The sequence below is a fragment of the Pleurodeles waltl genome, chromosome 6 (genome assembly GCF_031143425.1).
Source record: "Pleurodeles waltl isolate 20211129_DDA chromosome 6, aPleWal1.hap1.20221129, whole genome shotgun sequence".
NCBI classification, from domain to species: domain Eukaryota; kingdom Metazoa; phylum Chordata; class Amphibia; order Caudata; family Salamandridae; genus Pleurodeles; species Pleurodeles waltl.
Window position 1 is genome coordinate 491,398,539 of NC_090445.1, and position 22,505 is coordinate 491,421,043.

General features: G+C 43.2%; 1 protein-coding gene across 1 annotated transcript in view; it reads right to left on the minus strand.

Annotated features, from left to right (window-relative positions):
• Positions 1 to 959: 959 nt before the first annotated feature.
• The window catches only part of WDR77 (WD repeat domain 77), an 87,000-nt gene continuing 65,454 nt past the window's right edge, over positions 960 to 22,505 (minus strand). Inside the window, exon 10 of the mRNA XM_069238645.1 lies at positions 960 to 2,061. Within this exon, the coding sequence (XP_069094746.1) occupies positions 1,905 to 2,061 (157 nt within the window). The 3' untranslated portion in view covers positions 960 to 1,904. The remainder of the gene's footprint in view (positions 2,062 to 22,505) is intronic.

A 22,505-nucleotide genomic window follows, 5' to 3' on the forward strand; every position in this document is an offset into this window, starting at 1 on the left:
ATAGTATGTCAGTTTTTTTTTTTTATAGAAGTCAAAATAACCCTTCACTGTTTGAGCCTGCTTGCACCTTCTTCAATTCACAGATTTCTTGCAGAATATTACCCAATAAGTCTTCCAGTGTTCTGCTTGTTAAGTGGCATTGGACCCTATTGATGGCAAGTGTAGGGGCAGGTCAGCCGGAGGCTCTGAGAAAGGTAGACATCCGTTCTCATGTTGTCTCAACCATGTTTAAAGAATCTTTCTAAATAAAAATGCTTATTTTTGTGTATTTTCCCCCACGACAGATCAGTCTCTGCTTTAGAGAGCAAGTTCCACTAGAATTATGCTTTTCACTTTTTGGTTAAAGATATGAGGATATAATTTGCTTGGCCTGCTTTTGGTCTTAAGGGAGCATAATAATTGCCAAGATGCTACTGGTATCTAAGGGTTTCTGACTCAAACCTCTAATAACGGATTTATCTTGGATTGGATACCTGAAGAATTAATCAAATCCGTATTGCAAATGGTTTCATGCCAAGGAGAGCATTTTCAGCTGCCTTCTCCAGGGCACTGCTGTGTACTTAAATCTGGAGGTTTTATTGGTTATGAGGACTAAACCCCATTGTGTCTTGCATTTGAGAACCTATAAAGAGTTTTCTGAATTCAGTCCTAAATCTTTCAGCTCTGTAGCATTAGCAACTTATAATGTCGGGAAAGAATCTTCTTGTGAGTGAAGAGTCAACAGTGTGCTCAAGTTAAGACGAGGTTTCCACACTTTCGAAGATTGTGGGATGGTGCCCTGGAAAATGGTAGCAACAGCTCGATGCATCATTACGGTACATCACGTGTGCACCCATCAGTTAAAGCAAATTAAACTGTACAAGTGAAAGGATAGGAATATAAATAATGTTGTTTGGTAGTAAACAGCTGATACCGCTTGAGCTTCGTCATCCGTGCCAAAAACGTTACAACAAAAGTGCTAATGGCCAAAATCATTTATTATTGAAGGGAAAGGTAATAAAAACAGCATCACAATGAATAATCATATGCGAAAGTAATAGTTTGCTCCTGGATTGTGAAACAGAAATAAAATCATCCAATCTATCTAATTTAACTGATTCTTTCACCCAACCTTCATGTCAATGTCTTTCCTTGCCATGTAGTTCTAAGTTCTATGGTTCTATGGTTCTTCCAGCAAGTGATGATCCTCAGCAGGCTCGAACACTGAGCTCAGCAAGAATGTCCACTAGTTTCTCCTTTCTAACGTTGGCCCTGGAGCTACCTCTAATTAAGAGTTCAAAGCCAAAGGGGTCTTGTGGCCAAATATTGATAACCGTTACACTGCTCACATCCACGTTCTATTACTGTGTTCCAAATGAAATGCGAATTGTCCGCTCCCTTTTTATTTCCCAGACACATTTTTTTAGATTCCTTCTTAAGGCTGATTACAACACGTGGAAATTAAAGCAAATGAGCTAGGTTGCTCATCTTAGCCTTTTTCTTAAAAGAATTTTGGAAACCTATAAACCCCAAATTGATGCACCTTTTAACAAATGTGCTGTACAGAGAGAACACAATGCACTGCCTCTTTCCATTGCATTCTAAGCTGACTAGTCACATTTAAAATTTCTAGTGACCTTTGAAGACAAAAATGCATCTTTTAAATTTCAGATACTTCATGTTTACTAACCTGCATCTACTCTTTCTTTTCACAAGCAGCAAATTCACCCAACTCAACCGAACAGGATGTGGCTAGCATGCAGTAGTTTTTCACATGAACAGATAGTACAAATTCCATTTGGCTCAGGCTGTCAGCTGATCCAAATTAACTAGCGCCCAGACACTAATGAGGTTCTATTGCCTGCACTCTGTTTCCAGCGCTAACGCCATCCCAAGTCACCAACTTGAAATGTATAAAAATATAATCAGCAACAGTTTGTTTCAGGAACTGGAGTCTTCCCCTTGCTTTCAGGTGTATGGTGGATTACTTTGTGGTCCCATCCCACCGTTGTTAGAATCTGAGGATTGAGCTGCGACCATGATAAACCTTTTACATAGTCTCTGTGGGATCGGTCTCGGAAACTAGGAAAGAGAAAACAAAAAGGTGCACATGAACCTCTATTACATTAAAATTAGCTTGTCAGAATGGATACCATGCACAATATTCCTACAAATGCAGCACAGATAACAAAACAAGGCAGATATAAAATTTACAATCAGCAACATCTGGCAGCATATTTCATAAAACACAATCTTTGTGTAATTTTCCATCTTTCTTTGGGGCCATTCTAGAAAGTAATTAATATCTAGGAAACGCATGTTAATAAAAATGTTTTTCATGTCTTGCTTCATTTAGCTTGCTGCAAATCAGGCGTTTTTTATACTTGACTCCAAGGAAGTCTCTGACATGGCTATGGTCAGACTATCTAAATTGTTAATGGTAAACAATGCAGAAGAATTCTCCAAATTACTCCCAAAGTAGACAATCAAACCTAATTGCGTTTTGATAGTTGGTTTTAGAAAAAACCTTGGTTGTACTCACTGCATCAATCTTGGAACTCACGCACTCAAAGGAATAACTCGAGACCAATTTACAAAAATGCTTCAGATTATTATATACATTTTAAGACCAAGATCATCAGAATTGGTTGAGATATGAATTTTTGAAGTTAAATAAAAATAGTCTTTCTGTGCATAACTACACACCATAGGGATCAATGGTAGATAACCTTTATAAATACATATAAAAATCATACAGCTGGTTTACCAAGTTCTTCTTTTGCAGGTTATTTGAGATAGTCGATGGGCACACTGTGCTGCCTGGAGAATTTCAGGCGGATCCCGGTTCCGGCGGGAGCACTGGGAAAAGGTCTCTGGAGCTGGTGCACGGCCACTGCGAGGGACCACTTGGAAAAGCACTGTACAGGTAAGTTTCAAGGTGAATCCTGGGGGACTCTTAGGGCACAACAGGTCCTTCGGTGCAGGGCACAGAGCAGCCAGGTGCAGAGTGAAGCGGTGATCCAGGAGCTGTAAACAAGGATGTCCTCAGAAGCTGGAGGTAAGTCAGTTCAAGGGTTATTTGCAGGACAACGGGGGCACTGTGGCGGAAGGTCTGGGTTATTTCTTAAGTCCCTCGATTGGGGCTTCCTCCTGGTCCTTTTTCAATCCCAGGTGAATAGTTTTTTGGGATGTCTGAAGCTAGGTGACCAATAACCAGGGTATTGGTGTGGTTCAGCCGCTACGGGGCGCAGTGCCACCACACTTGGCACGCTGGCAGGGTTTGTCCTTGCGGTCGGTGTGAAGTTTGGTCCAGCTGCGGCATCTGGTTCGGGAGTTAGCAGCCAGTCAGTGAAGTGGACCCACTGGCTTGTTGGTTCCTTGTGGATTTAGAGTGGTACCTCCACTCTGAATGGGGTTCTCTGGCAACTTGCAAAGCCTGGAGGTCCAATGGGGTTCTTTTGGAGTTGTCCAGCAGATCCCTCAGTGGTGATTGTTGGGTCCAGGGTGCAGCAGGCGGGGTTTGGCACCTTTTCTTTGACGCAGCAGCTCCACAGTTCCTGTGCCTTGGATCTTCTTGGTGCTGGTCTTCTTCTGTCTGTGAAATCTGAATTCTTGGTCTAGGGATATCCACTAAATAATGTTTTTAGTGTGGATTTTAGGGGGAACCTGGTAGTGACAAATGGGCCATCTACCTTAGGGTGGCTACACCCACAAAGTGCCCACTTCCAGTGAGTGGAGGTCATGTCCCGACACCTGATTGGCTATTTTCCTTCCATCCAAGAGGGTGGAAAATGAAATGGAGAGTCCACCTCGCATGCAACACCGTAGGGGTGGTGCAAGCAAGGTAGGGCCACTCCTGTCCTAGGTCTTAATTTCCCACTGTTGCTCCCGCCAACAGATTGACCGGATGTTGTCATTTTGCTTCAGCATAACAAGTCTGATTACATTTAATTATCCACCTAGCTATGCTGCTTTTGGATATTGGACTGCCTTTATGAGGTAATAAAAAAAAGCTATAAAAAGGTGTTTAGACTTTGAGCTCTTTTGTTCTATCAATGTCGAACATTAATGCATGTTTAATGTCTAAAGTGTGAAGAGCTCTTTCAGCAACTGAGTCAGGCTGCGGAAAGAAGACTGGTAACTCAATGGATTGATTAATATGGAATTGAGAGACTACTTTAGGAAGGAAATTTGGATTGGTGCCAAGAACCACCTTGTCTTTATGAATCTGAAAGAATATGTTTGGGTTGACAGTAGCAAGAAAGAATTTCCACTTTGCAGCATAACATGCTCTGGCAGTAGGTTTACAAGCTTCTTTAAGGATGTCCATGTACTCTGCAGGCAGATCTAGACAACCACACTATGACCTCAGGAGCCTACAGCAAGGTTGAGGGATCTGGGGTATGGGTGTCTGACCTGACCTGACCTTGGTTTTGAGTGAGACGGTCTGGCCTGTTGGGAAGCTTCTCGTGGGGGACTAGTGAGAGATCCCGTAGTGTGGTGAACCAGGGCTGGCGTGACCATGTTGGAGCTACAAGGATTATTTTGAGAGATGTTTGCCTGATCCACCGAACTAGGAAGAGGATGAAAAGCATAGGCAAACATCACTGACCAGTTCATCCATACAGCACTGCCCTTGGATTGAGACTGTGGGTACCTGGAGGAAAAGATTAGGCACTTTCTGCTGTAGTGAAAAGATCTGAGGTGTTCCCCACTTTAGGAAGTAACTTTGAAGGAATTGTGGGTGGAATTCCCAACGTATAGACTTGTTGCTGCATCATGCTGAGCAGGTCTGCAAAATTGTTGTATGTTTCGGAGAGATAATCTGCCACTATGTGAATGTGATGGTGGGGAGCCCATTTCCATATCGTCTGAGAGAGTTGTGACAAACTGAGTGACCTTGTCCCCCCCGCCCAGTTTCTGAAGGTAATAAATTGCTGTCATATTGTTTGTGCGGACTAGGACAACCTTGTGAGAGAGGTGATGAATACAGGCTTTCATGGCTAGAAATATCGCCTGAAGCTCTAGAAGATTATGTGTAGTGATTTATGATGAGAATCCCAATGGCCCTGCACTGAGAGGTTCAGAAGGTGAGCGCCCCAGCCTGTGTGTGAGGTGTCTTGAGAGTCATCTGAGGCACAGGGGCCAGAAAAGGCCACCCCTTTAAGAGATTGATGGTGTGGCGAGTATGGCGCTCTAACAACACAAAATCTTTGACATGACCCTGTGATTGTGCCCACTGACGAGACAGACATTGATGTAGGGTGCATGTGGAGTGTGGCATGGGGAACAAAGGCAACATAGGAGGCCATCATCCCTAACAAGCGCATTATGGTCTTGACGTGTATGAATTCTCTCGAAACTGGAGGCGGAATATCTGAAAGTGGTGAACACGTTCCTGATTGGTGTATGCAATCCCTAATTCTGCATCAAGTATAGCTCCTAGATATGGCAGTATCAGGAGAGGTTGAAGGTGGGAATTGAGGAAGTGAAGTGTGAAACCTAGATTGTGAGGAAGGTCCACTGTCATCTGAGTGTGGTGCTGGAACTGTGGCTTTGATGAGCCAGTCGTTTAGATAAGGGAATGACTGTACATGTTGTCTTCTGAAGTGTGCTGCTACTACTAAGACCCTGGGAGTTGTGGTGTCTCCGAAAGGTAGAACCTTGAATTGATAGTGTTTTCCTGTAATCAAGACTCTGAGGTATTGGCAGTGTGCATGATGAATGGGGATACCGAAGTAGGCATCCTTGAGATCTAGGGCAGTCACCCTTTTGAACAAGTGGGATAACATCTTGAAAAGTGACCGTGTGAAAGTGTTTGGATAATATAACGGATTAAGGGCCTTCGATCCAGAATGGGTCTGAGACAACTGTCTTTTTTGGGAATGATAAAGTATAGAAAGTATGCTCTGGTTTCTTGATATTACATTGGAACTGGCTCAGGTGACATTTGAGAGGAAGGAATTGTACCTCTTATTTGAGAATAAGAAGGTACTCCTGCGAGAGCTTGTGATACTGAGGGGGACTGTTTGGAGGAGTAGTAATGAGCTTCAGACAGTAGCCATGTTGGATAATGGATAGGAGCCACTGGTCCAAAGTGATGGTGGCCCATTATGTATATAAATGTTGAGTTAGAGGAGCGGGTGGTGGTGGTCTTACCTGTTGTGTCATTACCTCTATAGGTGCCTCTATAGTATCCTCACAAGTAGGAGCTGGAAGGCTGTCTGGCCTGAGATGTGGAGGCCTCTGAGGTCATTGGTTTGTAACCACCTCGAAATTTAAAGTGACAAAAACTAACTCTGTGGGAGGGAAATAGTAAAGCGCCCATGGCCTTTGCAGGATATGCGTCTTTCTTCAGCTTCTCAAGGGTGGAACCCACTCGAGGGCCAAAAAGATGCGCCTTGTTGAAGGGCATATTTAAAACTGCTTGTTGTACCTAAGGTTTAAAACTTGAGCACCTAAGCCAGGCATGTGTCCTAACTAAAACCGCAGTGTTGATACTGCGTGCAGCAGTGTCTGCGGCATAGGGTACATCTCATGGCGTTATTACTAATTGTCTGCCCTTCAGTGACTATCTGTTGTCCCCTTTTATGGTGCTCATCTAGGAGATATTGGAGGAGTTTATACATTTCATGCCAGTGAGCCCGATCGTATTCTCGCAAGTAAAGCTTGTGAGTTGACAATAAGCTAGTGATTGGCTGCTTGCACAGCCATTCTTTTACCTGCGGCATCAACCTTGTTACTCTCTTTATCTGGGGGGTGAGAGTCCTCTGTGGCTTGAATATTGGCCCATTTATGTGTGGTAGTAGCCACAATAGAATCTGGTGGGACCCATGATCTTTTATACACACGATCTGAAGGTGCTGCCTTGTATTATTATAATAATTTTTTTAATCAACTCTAGGGGGTGATAATTTTAAAGCAAACTGGTTTCTTAAATATGTTGTCAGCATGATGAAGCATGCCAGGGAGCATGGGGAGGAGATGAAGATGTGTTGACGTTAGGGTGTCAAAAAGAAAGTCTTGTTCAGTGGGGTCCCTGTGAAGGTCGACACTGTGGAAGGCGGCTGCTCTCACAATCACCTGTTAGTAGGATGTAGTATCCTCTGGTGGGGGCGGCACTGACAAGCATCCATAATCTCCAAAATGGGTTCAACTGGAGATGGAGTGGCTGAAGATTGACTAGAGTCTTTCGGTTTCTAAGAAGTTGAATCCCTTGTTTTTGGCACCAAAGTTTTCGTTCTGTGCCCTTTGGTCAGTACCAAAGCTGAAGTGGTGGTTGTTCGGCTCGGTGCTGAAGTGGTTGGTGTTAAGGTTCAAGGTGGAGAAGAACCACTTTCTCAGACTGAAGATGTCGAGCTCGACACCGAAGGCGTTGACTTAGTCTTTGTGATTTTCAGTGCTGAGCCAGAAGGTGGGGCATCCCAACCAGTTTTTCAGAGCTGGCCATTGCCTAAAAGCTGTGGCGGTCCGGCGACCTAAGTAAAAGGTCTTTTGGAAGTCTTACAGAGGGCAGGTGGGGCAACGGTACTCACAGGTTGTGCAGGCGTGACTTCTTGACTTTTGATTGCGGAGTGCTGGATGGAGAAGACCTCCTCCTGGATGGCTCCTCCCGGAAGATTTTCGGTGTGTCTTTCGGAGTCTTGTGCTATAGTCATCAAGCCATCTGGTCCCAAAGTGTCATTCGAATGGAAGGCTCTGCAGGCGCCGCAGATGGCTTCTTGATGGTCGGGGAGAGCCACAAGTTGCACACCAGATGCTGGTTGGTGTGGGGGAATTTGGAGTTGCACTGAGGTCAGAATCAAAATTGCGTTTGTTCCATCAGCACGGCATGCTGGTCGATGCCACACGGGAAGGTAGGTACCGAAAGGGTGAAAAAGCCCCAAAGGGTGTTCGACTGGTCCCCAAACCAATGAAGTGAGACGAGCAAGATAAAAAAGAAGCGCAATCGAAGACCATGCAGTGGATTTAAGGAAAGACGAAGAAAGATTTTGAAACAAGAGTGACGGGAGAACGTAGCGAAGAGGAACCTGTCCAAACCTGACGGCGGAGAGAAAACAATTAACAAAGGAGTTGATGCCCATGCAAAGTATCACCGAGAAGGAGTCACCACTCAATCATGTGACTCAAAAATGCGTCTTCAAAGAAAACAACTTGCAACACTCCGAACTCAACAATAGATGGCACGAGCATGCAGAGCATGTGTATCTACAGCCACACATGCCATCAAACACATTATTACCAAGGAGGAAAGGCAAAAGAGTAGGGTTTATTTAGTAGACCGTTCACTTGATTGAAACATCCTAAGTGTCACCTAATGAGGCGAAAGCGCTCAGTCCTCCACTACCCCCCAAGAGGTCATCCTATTTCAAATCACTTGTGTGTAAAGATTCCAAACATAGCATCCAAGTAGGGAGTAGGAATGGCTGCATTTTAAATTATTAAAACAATTACTATAGAATTGCTGTTACAGATGAGTATCCTATTTTTTCATGAATAATGGAAAGTTTATAGATTCACATGTTTGAATCAAAATGGCAAGCAGTAAATGTCCTGCAATATAAACATGAAGTGGTTAGGGGAGAAGACAGCTCTCCTGAGAAAGCGATTCAAGGAGCCACTTGTCCCACAGCTGAATCTCAGGCCACTGCCAGTGTCTTGTAAGCATGTTTTTTTTTTTTTTTTACATTTGTATAAATGGCTGCAGTGGTTGTGATCTCTTATGAGCTGCTTCTGCTCCTTTAAGAGGCTTGTTGGCTTTATTATGGCAGAAGTTGAGAGCTGCTGTGATCCCCTGGCAAACCTTTCCTCGATAGAGGAAAGGCTTTTGTCCAGTTCACAAACATTTGTGAAAAGCGTACCTGTTAGTTTGCATACTGTGGTTATTTCCACCCAGAACTTGAGGACTCAATGAATGTCCAGGAAGAGCACAGACTTCTGGATCCAAGAGGAAGGAGCTGGAAGAAATGATCCCCATACAACTGTTTGTTCAGTTCGCTATCTGATTAAATTCTCAGAAATAACTAGGTAACCCTAGTGTCCCTATAATAATGTAGAGTTGCTCTTTAATGGTAAGTGCATGGATCTCGCTGACCCTTCTAGATCATATGAGCAATGGTAACAAATCTTCTTTCTGGGAAAAGTACTATACGTCAGTCCTATAAATTCATTTGATATAGCTCTTTATCAACTTGAACACTGTTGTATTAAACTAACATCTTACAAGAGGCTGACACAATGGGGGGAAACTCTGAACTAGGCTTTTACTGATCTTAAGACAATCCAGTGAAGAAGTAGGATGAATTATCTGACAAACACTGCAATCTAGATATAGCTGAGGTAGAATCTCACTAAGCCATATACCAGGTCTTTCACAGACAAGTGAAGAAAAACGGCAGCATTTGCACCTACACTCAGATTGATTTTACACAAAACTGAACTCAACAGTCACATAATCTGTTCTATTTACCTTCCCATGTTTTAGTGCATTTTGCTCGAGCCTTTGCTGGAACCAGATGTGGAGGACATCTAGGTACCCAAGTGTTAGATAAACAAGCAGTTAAATTCAGAGATACAGGGCAATGATGGGGGAACTTCTGCCTAGAAAAGAAAAAAAAAAAAAAAAAGGAGGCGGATGCCTTCCTCAGAGTGGAATTTGAGATGGTGCTGCCAGTTGTATTCGTGATCCTAAAGGTCCTTGACAAGCAAAGGATATGTTAAAGGAACAGCAAGATTACCTTTTGACTTTTGGTGACAATTCTTGAGATGTGGGGCAACAAGAGGAAAAAAGTATGCAAAGGTCCTGTACCAGTTCAAACAGAAATCAATCTTGGCTGCCAGTAATAAATGGCATACATGTATACTATTCTGTTGCAGTCTGTGAAAAAAGAACCAGGCTTAGCTTACTGCAACACCAAATTGAGGTGATAGTGAATGGAACTTCTACTCATGTTATTCTACAGCTTATCTGCAGAGTGCGTTGGTCCAGTTATTCCAGACATCTGACGGGCTCATCTTCCATCATCTATGTTAATGTTTATGGCCCAGAGCCAGAGCAACTACCCCTACAACCTCTACCCACTACATTCCTCCGAACAAATTGGTAATCTTTCTTCCTAGTTTCTTAATGTAAAACGTGGAACTGGTGAGAGTGCCTGACAAGTGCCAACAAATTAATGATGTGTGACTGGCTGTTTTATCTTCTGGAGGGAGCCTCGCTTGATAGTTCGGGATAGATTGTACCCATAAGGAAGATGGGCAATACTTATATGCATAATGAGGGCCTATGCTTAGCGTGGCACAGTGGATGAAAAATAGTGGGTTGGGATGCTACCCAGAGTGACGGCCTGTGGTTTAAACTATTTGCAAACATTCATCACCTAGTGTGATTTAATGTAACGCCCTTAGAGGTCAAGAGGATGCCCAGACGAGAGTCCCATGCTCACTGTGCCACAGGATCAAAGCTACACCTCGCAGAAGAGGCCTGACGTGCAAAACCTATCTGTGGTTGCTTGTGTTCCCTTCTGGAAGAGGCAACGCTTCGAGGTTCGGGACGGACTGTTCTCACGAGGAGTAGGGTTAGTAAAGAATTGCATAAAGCGGACCTTTGTCTAGAGTGGCATATGAGATGAAAAACAGGTTGGAATGCTACCTAAACAACTGCAAGTGGTTTAGACCATTTGCAAGCATTCTTCCCATCACCTTTTTTTTTGTTGGTGTGAATCTCTTCTGACCTCCGGAGGCTGTCAATGACTGTTCTTGGATTTGTCTGCCCACCCCTCAAACCAACCATTCAAGATGCATCCACTGTCATGACAAAGTCTGGGACCTCGGCTTGGAAATAAAGGACTACTGCAATGTTTTGTTTGATGGCAAAACACTGAAGCACTTTTTAACTGTAGCGTAAAATGAAGTAGGTCATCTGAGTAACCTGAAAAAGTCTACTTCTTCCTACAATGGCCTAATTTCCAAGCAGCAACGTGAAATTGAACAGTATCCGGTGGAAAGATTTACAGCTGAGTACTGTGCAGGATGACAGGTTCTGAAATTGTATGATAGTTAAGACTCTTCTAAATGAACGCCTGATGGGAAGGCTTTTCACTGAGTACCTAGGTCAGCTACCAGTAATTCTAAGGATGTGGATGAGAGCTAAAATAGCTTTTTTATGGAGTTTCAAACCTAACCAAGTGGAGAATCAGCGGCAAACTGGCATAGAGATTGTGGATTGTCATGATTTTCATCTTTCCCACAGACAAAGCCCACAAGGCACTTGGCGAACATCTTCGTGGCAGATTTTAAAGTAAAGGAAAAATCTTTAAACTAACTGCCGCCTCAAACGAACAATATTTCAAATACAAGCTTGAGATGTAGGTCAAATACTGAATTAGGCATCCAATGAAAATAGACATTTTCTCTCCTGGAGGGGTTACAGGACCTTCTGGAAGGCTACTGTAGAAAATTGGATTATTTGGGGTAGGCGACTGCCCACTTCAAGGAATAATCACAAACCTCGTCAGGGTTAACGCTCAAAATTACTACATTAACCTGAACTCAACCCTCGTACATATCGCACAGAGCAAACAGGTTTAACTTAAGACAATGTGTGAAGAATCTATGCAGTACCAAAACAGTAATAAGTTAAAAATGCAAAATAATAAATATCAATCAGAATTATAAAAAAAAGAAGAAAATTTAATAAAGAAAATGACACCAGAATAATAATAAAAAGTTTTTTTAATTAAAATATTCGCAAAAAGAGTTATTAAAAAAGTTGAACATAAAATATTACCTGAAATTTAAACACCCATTGGATCAGAAATGCTCAAAATGAATCAGACATCACAGTTTTTAAAGACATTTTGTCGAGGTAAAGCATGTTTGTGCAGTGCATGCTCATTTCCTTTTTAACCCCGTTGAGATCTGTTTTTTTCCCTGGAATATAGACAGGAATTTTACCAGCCTAATGTTCAGGAATGTGTTTATTGGGTTCAGTGCCTTCTTAATAGCCTGTCTGCACCTACAGGTTCGTTCTATGAAGAAGCTGTTTGCATTCTCTAAACAGCACTGGACAGAGGTACGATATGTATAAGAGTTTCCTACTTAAATAGTCTGCAGTTTATGACTGTGGATTGCATGAGACACTTTAGCAAAAAATCAAAGGTAAGCAGGCATCCAAACCGGAACACCATAAACTTGCATTTGATATACTTTGAGTAATTCATGCCCAGGTACGATTCTTGACCTTTTACCATTATCCAGGCATGACTTCACAGCGTTAGCACATCTTCAACCTGTGATCTACTAAGGTTTAGAGCACTGGAGGCAATATTCTTATTTAATTCTACATGGGCAACCCGCTGGCTCCATAACTCCCTTGCTGGTAGTCAATCCACGGCCTTTTTGTGTGGCAACATGCTGTAGCTACTTACAACGTCTTGCCAGATTAGTTTATGCAGGGAATCGGAGTTTGAAGCTCTTAATTTGTGTCACAAAGGAATGCAAGCTGCCTGGTAATAACTTGATTTAAAAGGCCATATTCTAGGCGCAATTGAGCAGGTGATGATGCTCTTGGAAGATGAAAGATCGAATAATATATTTTGACCACCTGGCTATTCAAGTGCCTTGCATCCTCTCCCAGCAAGATTTCACTCCCATAAGTTGATGATGGTAGTAACTTCACCTTCAAAACCTGAAGGATTGGGTCAAGAGTGGAGCCCCACAGGTGTTGCCAGGCAGTTGAGAATGCAAACTGAAGTGCCAGAACTTTATTTCTGATCGACTCCTGCCGAGCCAAAATGCCTCCTGTATTGATCCAGACTTCAAGGTACTTATGTTTTGATCTAATGAGTTTGTTTCTCAGATACCATGCCCCCGTTCTTAATGACTTTTTCCATTTTTTGTTAGATACACTTACAGTTTTGTTGGTTCTGACCAAAATGACAAAAATCCCATATAGGGAATTGGAGATATGAATAAAAAAAAAAAAAAATTGAATAGATAATAGCGCTAAAAAGTGCCAACGGTAATCAACGGCCGCAGGAGAGTGGGAGCAATTTCAGGCTGACCTTGGTGAAGCGCCGATCAGATACACCAACCATGTTCGTAGTGGTCATAGCTTTTACCTTCTTAGTATTTTAAGTCCCAATCACCACAAGAGTACACTTTTAAAGCCCGCAGATCTTCAGGGGAGGCACTCAGACTTACACGGTGTCAGGGATAGGCCATTATCGGGGTCCAGTATGGGTAAGTAGCCACCAGTCAGCTGGAGGTTTCAAGGAAAAGATCTCTTGCAGCTTGTTGTCTCCCACTGTTAACCCCACACAAGGTTAGGCAACTGACATTTGGAGTCCACTTCTTTGTCCTGGGTACAAGAGAGCAGGCACAGTGCTTTAGAGCACCTCTTAGAACACAGACAGCCAGTCCCAGTCCTCTTCTGATCTTCTCCAACTCCCAAACGTATTCTGAAGGGGATGCCTGGGTTCACCATATTCATGGTACTGTCAACAGAGAGAGGGTGAGGTAACTCATAGCATCTCCCTAGCCAATGGTGTAAAAGTTCCCGGGGCCAACCCTACTCCGTTTTCCATACTGGAAATAGCCCAAAACACCATGTTTCATGGCATTTTGAAGTTGGCCAAAGACTTCAGGCACACTAAAATTGGGGAGGGGGGTGGGCTTGCTCACTGGGTCTCTCTCTCTCTGACACACAATAGTAATCCTGGTGACCTTTCACAGCTATCACTATAATAGAGTTTGGACAACCACATAGGCGGATACAAAAGAATTGCCTTGGTATCCGGTTCTCTGCTTTTCAAGCGGGCCCAAAATGTTACACGTCTCAACGTTCTGCCCTTTCTGTTAAGCTTATTGTTTGCTCCTGGGAGGCAGTTTACACCTATTCACAGCTAATCGCTGACTGGGCTACTTGCTGGAGAGCAAAAGTAAATAATCCTTCAGGAGATTCAGGCATGTTACTTTCCTTAAAATTTATTAAAAATCAGACTTCATCATAGAACTAGATTTCCAATAACTATTAAAAATATTTTTTTATTATTTTTGTAGCTTGTCGTTTCCCCAGTTAACAGTATTATTATTAACTCTGATTTTCTACGTAGGGCAGCTAGGCCTGTTACAGTGAAAATAGCTTTTAGGTACATTACAACAACTAGTAATTGGGTCGAAAAACAAACGTTTTCCTTTTTTTCTTTTTGTTGTAGGTGTAGTTGAGCACCACTTGGTGGAAAGTTCATACCCTATGTAAGGTCAGGCAGCACCCTGGAAATTCATGTGCGTAGTTGCCATCTTTGGATTTTTTCTTCCACTGTAGCTCTTTTACTTGTCCTCCACCTGCTGGCTTCATTTTCCATTTCTGGGGTGGCGGGTAAGTCGCATGTGAATCCAGAAACGTCTTTACTGCTCCTAAGGGTAAGAAACCAGTTTGTTTTGCAGCATGAATCTTTTTCTGGATCCGCATGCTACGCCTTAGATTATATAGCGTTATCCCTTCCCATTAGATGGTTTGGTTGAAACGAGGATGTGTTACCAAACAGGTGTTGTGGTATCTTCTGTCTCACTTGTGCTTACTTGTTCATCTGAATGTCCACACATTTTGCAAAGGTGTGTGGAGATTCCTAGGTTGCTGCTACACACATTTTGTCAATCTGGACGTTCACTAGGAACACCAGAGTAGCACCTTGTTTCCAAGTTGAGTGTGCTCTGGGGCGCACGGGGAGGGTTTTCCCCACCCAGGAGGAGCAGGTTTGAATGGTTTTCACTATCCATCTTGCAATTGTTCCTTTGGTCAATAGTGATCCCTTGCTTGCTTTGGTAAAGGAGACAGATAATTTATAGACAATTTGTACATTAAGGCTCTCCGTACATCCAGTGTGTCAAGGGCTCTTTCTGCCAGAGTCTTTGGCTCTTGGAAGAAATCTGGTAACTGAATGCTTTAGTTGACATGAAATTGGATCACGACCTTGGGTAGGAAGTGTGGTTCCTCCTGAGGAGCACCTTGTCCTTGGGGACTTGTAGGTATGGTTCTTGTAGCGTCAGTGCTTGTAGCTCACTGACTCTGCACTGTGATGTGAATAGAATCAAAAAGGCTGTTTTTAGAGTGAGTGACCTTAGATCCGATTTATGCATAGGCTCAAAGGGTTCTGACATTAATTGTGCTAGTGCGGTGTTCAAATTCCATGGTGTTGGAAGCGTTCTTGGTGGTGCAAGTCTCTTAGAGCCTTCCAAGAATCTCTTCAGCATTAGGTATGTAAAGAAGCATTTACCTGATGTACCTCAGGTGTAGGCTATTACTGCTGCTAGGTGTACATTTAGCGATGCATGGGTTATCCGACTGTCCAACAGATGGGTGAGGTAAAATAGTACTGTTTCGAGTTCGGTCCTTGTTTCCATTCATCTGTTGTGTGCAATAATGGATGTATCTGTTCCATTTCCCTAAATAGCATTTTCTTGTGCTCGACTTTCTAGCTTCCCTTAACATCTTCAATGTCCTGGTGGGAAACTATCAATGACCTAACTATAGATATTCAGGAGCCAAGCTTCCAGGCTAAGTGTAGTTGGCAACAGGTGGTCCACTTTTCTATCTTGCATTGTCAGCAGATCTTGTTCTGCCTATATTGCGATCATTTGTCCTTTGGACATTTCTAGTAACTTCAAGTACAAGGTCTGCCTGGCCCAATGTGGAGCTATGAGGATAAGCACTGAACCTGGTTGTCTGGCTTTTTCCAATACCTTTGAGATCAGGGGAATCAGAAGAAAGGTATATGCAAATTTCCCTGACCAGTTTATTGACAGGGACTGCCCTTTTGATTGGTGGTGCGGAAACCAGGTGGCAAAGTGTTGGCATTTTGCATTTGTTTGGGCTGCGAAGAGGTCTATGCATGGACTGCCCAGACCATGGATATCTTTTCCAGTGTTCCTGCTTCATCTCTCAATAGTGGCAGGTGCTGTCCTCCTTACTCAATCTGCATCCTTATATTGTATTCTTGGTAGGTGACTGACTGTAACGTGAACTATCTCTGGATCACCCATTTCTATATGTCCTGGGTTAGTTTGGACTGAGTGAAGGACTTTGTTTGGATCAGTACAGCCTGACCTGCTATGGGTGCCTGGAAAATGTTTAGGGCTAGAAATATGGCCTTCATCTTCAGGTATCTGGTGTGTTTTACTTCATTGGTGCGATTCCATAATCCTCGTACCTTCAGACTGCCTGTGCATGCTCCCCAACCCTTGTGGCATACATCGGCCGTTAAGGTCACCTTGGGAGCTGGCGTTTTGAATGGGCTCCAAATGTTTTATGTTTGTCAAATTGTATTTCCCTTGCTACCTTTGCTGTGACAACTACTACATCCTCCCAGCTCTCTGTAGCTTGTGACTATTTGTTGCAGACCCAATCCTGATTGGGCCGCATGTGCAATCTTCAATGCGGTATGCAGGATACCATCATGACCATGAGTTTCATAACGATCCTCACTGTCAGAGGCCAACCATTCTGGTAAGGAAGACTCTGCTCTGCTATTGCCTCTGCTCTTTTCTGTAATGAGTATGGTCGCACAGTCCTAAAGTTTATGGTTGCTCTCAGAAACACCTTTACTTTTTCCAGTCGTGGTGAAGCATTCTTGTGTTTTTTTGTGAAACCAAGGCTTTGCTGTTTGGAAATCACTGTTTGCATGTCCTTGTGGTATTTTCTTTTGATTGCGCCTTCACCAGTCAGAAAGCTTGAAATGGGTGGAGACAGATTCCTTGTCTTCTTCAGTGGGCTGCTACCGTCACTATTCACAAATTGCTTACTCTTGGTGCCAACTTTGCACCAGATGGCATTACTCTGTATTGGTAATGTACCTTGTTCAGAACAAATCTGAGATACTTTGTGTTTTTGATTCATAGGTAAGTGTAGATAAGCATCCTTTAGATCTAGGGTGGCCATATGATTTCTTTCCCTTAGGACTGGTATAACTCTTTGCAGTGTTGTCATGTTGAAGTGTTGTGTTCGGATGAACTTGATTAGAAATATCAGGTCTAGAATTGGTCTCAGAATCACATCTTGCTTCGGCACCAGAAAGGCTCTCTTTTGTAAGAGCTCTCTGACTTCCTTTCTGAGTTGTGTGGTTTCCTGACCTCCGGAGTTTTTTTTGTTGTTTTTTTGGAGGAAGGAGGTGGGAGCAAAGAGGGTAGGTTTTGGAGGTTCTATGATTAACTCTATGCAGTATCCATGATGTTACGTTCAAAAACAATTGTCTGATTGAATTGTCCCAAACTCCTGGAGGACTGCCCTTATTCTGCACCCGACAGGTCTATTGTGGTGTGGTTGAATGCTGCATGAGTCACTTGCCTGTTGGTCACCCCCCTCTAGGAGGTTGGCCTCTTCCACTTGCTCTTCCTCGAAAGGGCTGTCTCACTGGATGTTGGCACTGTTGGTATGCTATTTGCTGTGTGGCCTGATGTGTGCTGCTTTAGGGCTGCTGTTGTTGCTGCCCAGTTGTGAAGGATGCCCTGTCTATGGGTCTTCTGAGTGGTACGTCTCTTCCTCAAGAACCTTCGACTTGAGTTTCTCCCATTGCCCTTCAAGTCAAATTATCCTTCTTTAATTGTTGAAAGGTATCATCAACTGCTTGAGTTAACAGGGCGCCCCCCATGAATGGCATTTTTATGATTGAGGCTTGTACCTCAGATTTGAAGATCGATACCCTGACCCAGGTGTGTCTCCTTAGTGTTGTCCCCATGCACATCTTCCTGCTGGCAGTAGCTGCTGCATCCAGTGCAGACGTAAGGCAGGTATTGGCAATGTTCTTTCCTTCCTGCATTACTGCCTCGGCCCTTTTGTGGTATTCTTCTGGAAGGTGTTGCACAAGGCCCACTATTTAGATCAACTGCCGGTGGCCGTAGCGGTTCAAGAGAACATTAGAGGTAGCGTCCTGCTTTCCCTTTTCTAGCGGCGGCCCAGTGGATGTGGGGGTGTTGTTTCTCTACCTAGCGGTCGCTACTAGAGCTAAGTCTGCAGGAGCATTGCCCTTTATGTATTTTGAGTCCTGAGTGGAATCTCTATACTTCTTTTCCACTCTTGGTGTTATAGCCTTGCAGTAGTCAACTCCTGGAAGGTCTCTTCCCCTTGGTTCAGGATGCTAGGGAGCATGGGCACATATATGTTTCCCTTTTGTGAGGGCATTAATGTTTCAAGAAGGAAACTTGTTTCCTCCTTCCCCTCCTCTAGCTGCACCACATATGTCTCTACAGCCCTTTTGAGGAGGCTGTCATAGAGGAATAGGCTGTCTTGTGGAGATGGCCTTGAGGGGTAACTGTCTACCCATTCCTCTGGAGACTCTGCTTTGAAAATCCTGCCATGCCCCCTTGAACTGATTCTGGCTGTTGAACCCTTTTGTGTCCTCAAACGCCTCTAGTTCATAGAACTTCTGCTCATATTCGTGAGGTTCTGAGATTGCAGTGGTATCCAAGGCCAAATGGTTTTCCTCTGTGGTCTTTACAGGGATGCGGAATCCTCTCAAGGAGTCGTTTAACTCCTTTTTCCTTTGTAGCAGGGTGGCCATTTCTGCCTCGAGCCTTCTTTTCATTTATTCGATTAGAGTGCTTTTTGTTCAGCGGACTCTTTTTCAACATCAACGGTTCTCCCATCTCCGAGGCCTTGACTTTCTTTCTCGCTTCCTCTCGAAGAGAATGGTTGCGTTTAGGTTTTCAACTGTGTCTCGCCCCCATCGGGATCCTGTGGTTGTGATTCATGTGTCTGTTTTTGCTGATCTTCAGTTGACGAATGTTTCAGCCCCCGGCAGCCTTCAAGGACTTGGTGTCCAAGGACTTTTGAGTGTTTCAGTGATTTAGTTACCTTCATTTCCTTCTTGTAGGCGTCCTTTGCCGTCTTTTTCAACACTTGCCTCTTTTCAGGTCAGCTGCATAGATTTTGACATCCGACTGCACTCCTCCTGCTGTTTCAGCCTCCTCGACGTTCTCCTCCTCGTCGCTGGATAAGCATACGTCTTTGTGCAATTCCTACATTTTTTTGAGTGCTTGCCATGGTGTAGTGCTCAGGTCTATCTCAATGTCACACCTTGAGTGTCTTTGGTACAAACTCTGCGTGGGGCACCTCTTTGTGCAATTTGTTGTTGCCAGTTGGGGCAGAATGTAAAAAGGGGTTCTTACCAGCAGAGTCCCCCGTCCTGATCACAGGAACTTCTAGGGTGCAGTCTGATGTCACACGGGGGATGGACTCACCAACAAATAGTGCTCGACGACGCCCACAATAAAAAATAAAAAATAAAAAAAAACTCAAACAAAATTAAAAAAGTAAAAAAACAAGAATATTTCCGAATCCAACTACTAGATGGCAGAATAATGCACAGCATGTGAAACCAGAAAAAGATTCATGCTGCAGAATAATAATTTTCTACATATGCCACTTTTGAATAACACCCAGCCTTGTGAGCTACAAGGTTTATATAGAGGTGAGTTACTAATATTTTAAAGGGAGGTATTTACCTGTCAAAAAGTATTATTTTAAAGGGTCATATTGAAGATATTACACTGTAGCTGTCAGGCTACAACGGTAGGCCTTGAGCCAGGTATTCTTTTGTCATAATAGCTCAGGGTACATCAAGTGCCACAATCCACAGGTAACAGTTACCTTCTTGTCATGAGTCTATTTCTGCGTTAAATACTAAGACCTTTTAGATAGGTATATTTAACTTATCTGAGAACAACAAATTTCTCCATGTTTTAGGGATCAGAGCACATGCAAGGGGCACTGGACAGCAGTGCACAGAATGCAGAGTCCAAAATCCAGCAATAAAATGAGGTCCAGCAAAAAAACGAGGACGGGGGTTGATTTCCTACAGGTAGTATGGTGTAAATTGTGGGGAGAGAAGTTTGTTCAGCTGATGCAAATGAAGGATGGGGTGTCAGTATCCCACTTTCTTATTACTGACAAATACCTTTTATTTAATTGGGATCTGGGGAATAGATTTGAGGAGTCTTTCAGAAGACAGAAGAAAAGGGATATCTATATGAAGAAACTGGAGATATTTATTATCACCCTTCTGCAGAGGAACATGAAGGGGGTCACATGAAACTCGACAGTATGGCCTAAATGGATTAAGATTAAGACCCAGCAGTTTGAAGTTACTGATTGCCATTGTTACAGGTAGGCTAGAACTGTCCATCCCTCAGGGCCTTGGGAAATAGGAATAACCATACCTGACTTAAGGAAGAAATCAGGCTCTCTTTGTGGTATCCTGGGATTTAGACTACCACTTCATCAAGTTAATTATGTGGAATACATAGACCTCAGCTTGGTGGTAGTAGGCTGACCTCTTTGAAGAGCTCTTTGTGAGACCAGGACTGGAGGCTGCATGAGTGCTAGTCTTCAAAAGGTGGGGGAACATCACCTCAAGTCTGAGCACCATGCAAAAGAAGTTGCAGGTATGCCGGGCACTTGAAGCCTACCTACTCAGAGTGAGGGAAAGAGACTAGCCTAGCAAGAGAGGCTCCAACATGTTCCCAGCACAGGAAGCACCTAGAATAGCAGACTTGCATTAGTAAAGATGCCAGCCGAGACTCAAGGTTTGAGGAGTTACCTTGTCTCCCTTTGCAGTTCATGTGGCAAACAGCAAGAATGAACTGCAAGCCAGAATAGCAGCATGCTATTTGGCCCCCTTGGAACATGATCAGAGATACTTGTGCGCTGAAGCTGCCAACATGTGCCACAGCCTGCAGAAATGGGGTATTCAATAATCCCTTTCGCAAGTGATAATCCTCATCGACACTGACACATGGGATAAAGTTAAAGTCTCTTCTAACTGAGTTACCTTTGGTGGCCAGTGACCTCATGGGGGCTTCCCTCCCACCTAAGCAGTTTGTAAGCCTACTTCAAACAGGTAAAGTTTAACACCGCATATTTGGATGTTGGTGATTTTGTAAAAAAAAAGTATACAGGAGTTGGGAAGTTAAGTTATACTTTGCAATTTAACATTTATTTGATCCAAGAGCTACCCAAGGCCTAGAAACACCAATTAACGTGGTTGCGAGTCAGACTGATGCTCTTAAAAGGCAAGCAAAACAGAAAGCTGAAGGTGTCCTCAGAATGTGCATAAAGTCTTTGCTGCTATGCCACGGAGTCGATCCAACACAGAGTTTGCACTTGCAAGGAGATTACTCATTGTAGGAAATTCAGGTTCTGTCCAATGTTCAGAATCCTTAACATTTCAACCTGCACCATTGGAGTTGAAGGCTGTCTAAAAGGAGAGTCTAGCACAGCTGACAGGCGGATTTTTCAAGTTCCAGAAGGGGGAATATAGAGATTTGGAAGCAATTTCAGAACAACCCTGAATGGCTAACTAGCCTTTTACATTGTGCCACAGAATTCTGGCACAGACTTGTTTTTATTGAATCTGCCATGATTTGTTAGATGGAATCAAATGATTTATGTTCTTAAGATGTTTTAACCCAATTTTATCATCTTGCCTTAATACTGGTCTGTAGTGACGCACCTCAAAAGTTTTGCCTCAATTACTTAGTATGATTATTTTTTTTTTGTACTCCCACCCCCTCCCCCCCCCCGCACCTCCACCTCTGGTTTGTCTGCTGCATTTTAGTTTCTGTGACCCACACTGTTTTAGCAGGCATTTCTGCACTAATTTCTGAAACGTCTGGGTTGTTAAATATCCTGTAGTTTCGCATAATGGGAACTTTAGTAATGTCTTAACTAGTATAACCACTGATGACTACTTGGAATGGTAATTTGTAATGAATTCAATTAACTGCACATATAAAATAAACGTGTAACTTGCTGTATCCCAAGTCTGTCCTATAACACCCCATCCCCTTTATAGCTGCATTTTGGCTTTTATGGTTTTGTCCTCCAGGGCAAAGTCTTTATTACTTCTACTTTCCTACCTCTGCCTCTCATGGCTGCAAGCTATTTTTATGGAATTTGCAGGATTGGAAGACAAAGCCACCATGGTCATAAACCTTTGCCTGGTGTCAATCTTTCTACCTTCAAGGTCTAGCAGCACTGTGGAAGCAAATGCTGGGTTCCTTGAAGCTCACTGTGATCTGAATGAAAACACTGAATCTGCTACCTTTATCTGAGGTACAATGCACAGTGGTGTTACCTGGAGCCATGTAATTCTTTTACAAGCACAGAAATATTGTGGGAGCCAACTACAAAGCTCTCAAGAGGTATGGTAAACTCAATTCCAGAGAAAACTTGACCTAAATCACCTTCCTATTCTGACGAAAGCACCACTCCAAAGGCACTCCCTCACACAACCTGTGGCAGAAATATGACCTGTATTGGCCTTAATGTGGGCAGATGACATAGCACATTCACCTAAACTGCTGCAATTTAGGTTGTTTTTCAATGAGGTTAATGTGCTACTTAATAAGCATGTTCGTAAGTATTCGTAAACCTTATTCCGTTACAGAACTTCACAGTAAAAGAAAGCAGAATTTTTACTCCAGCATACAGTTCAGAGTGCTGGAACATCAAGGAAGGACTTTTTCTGCTT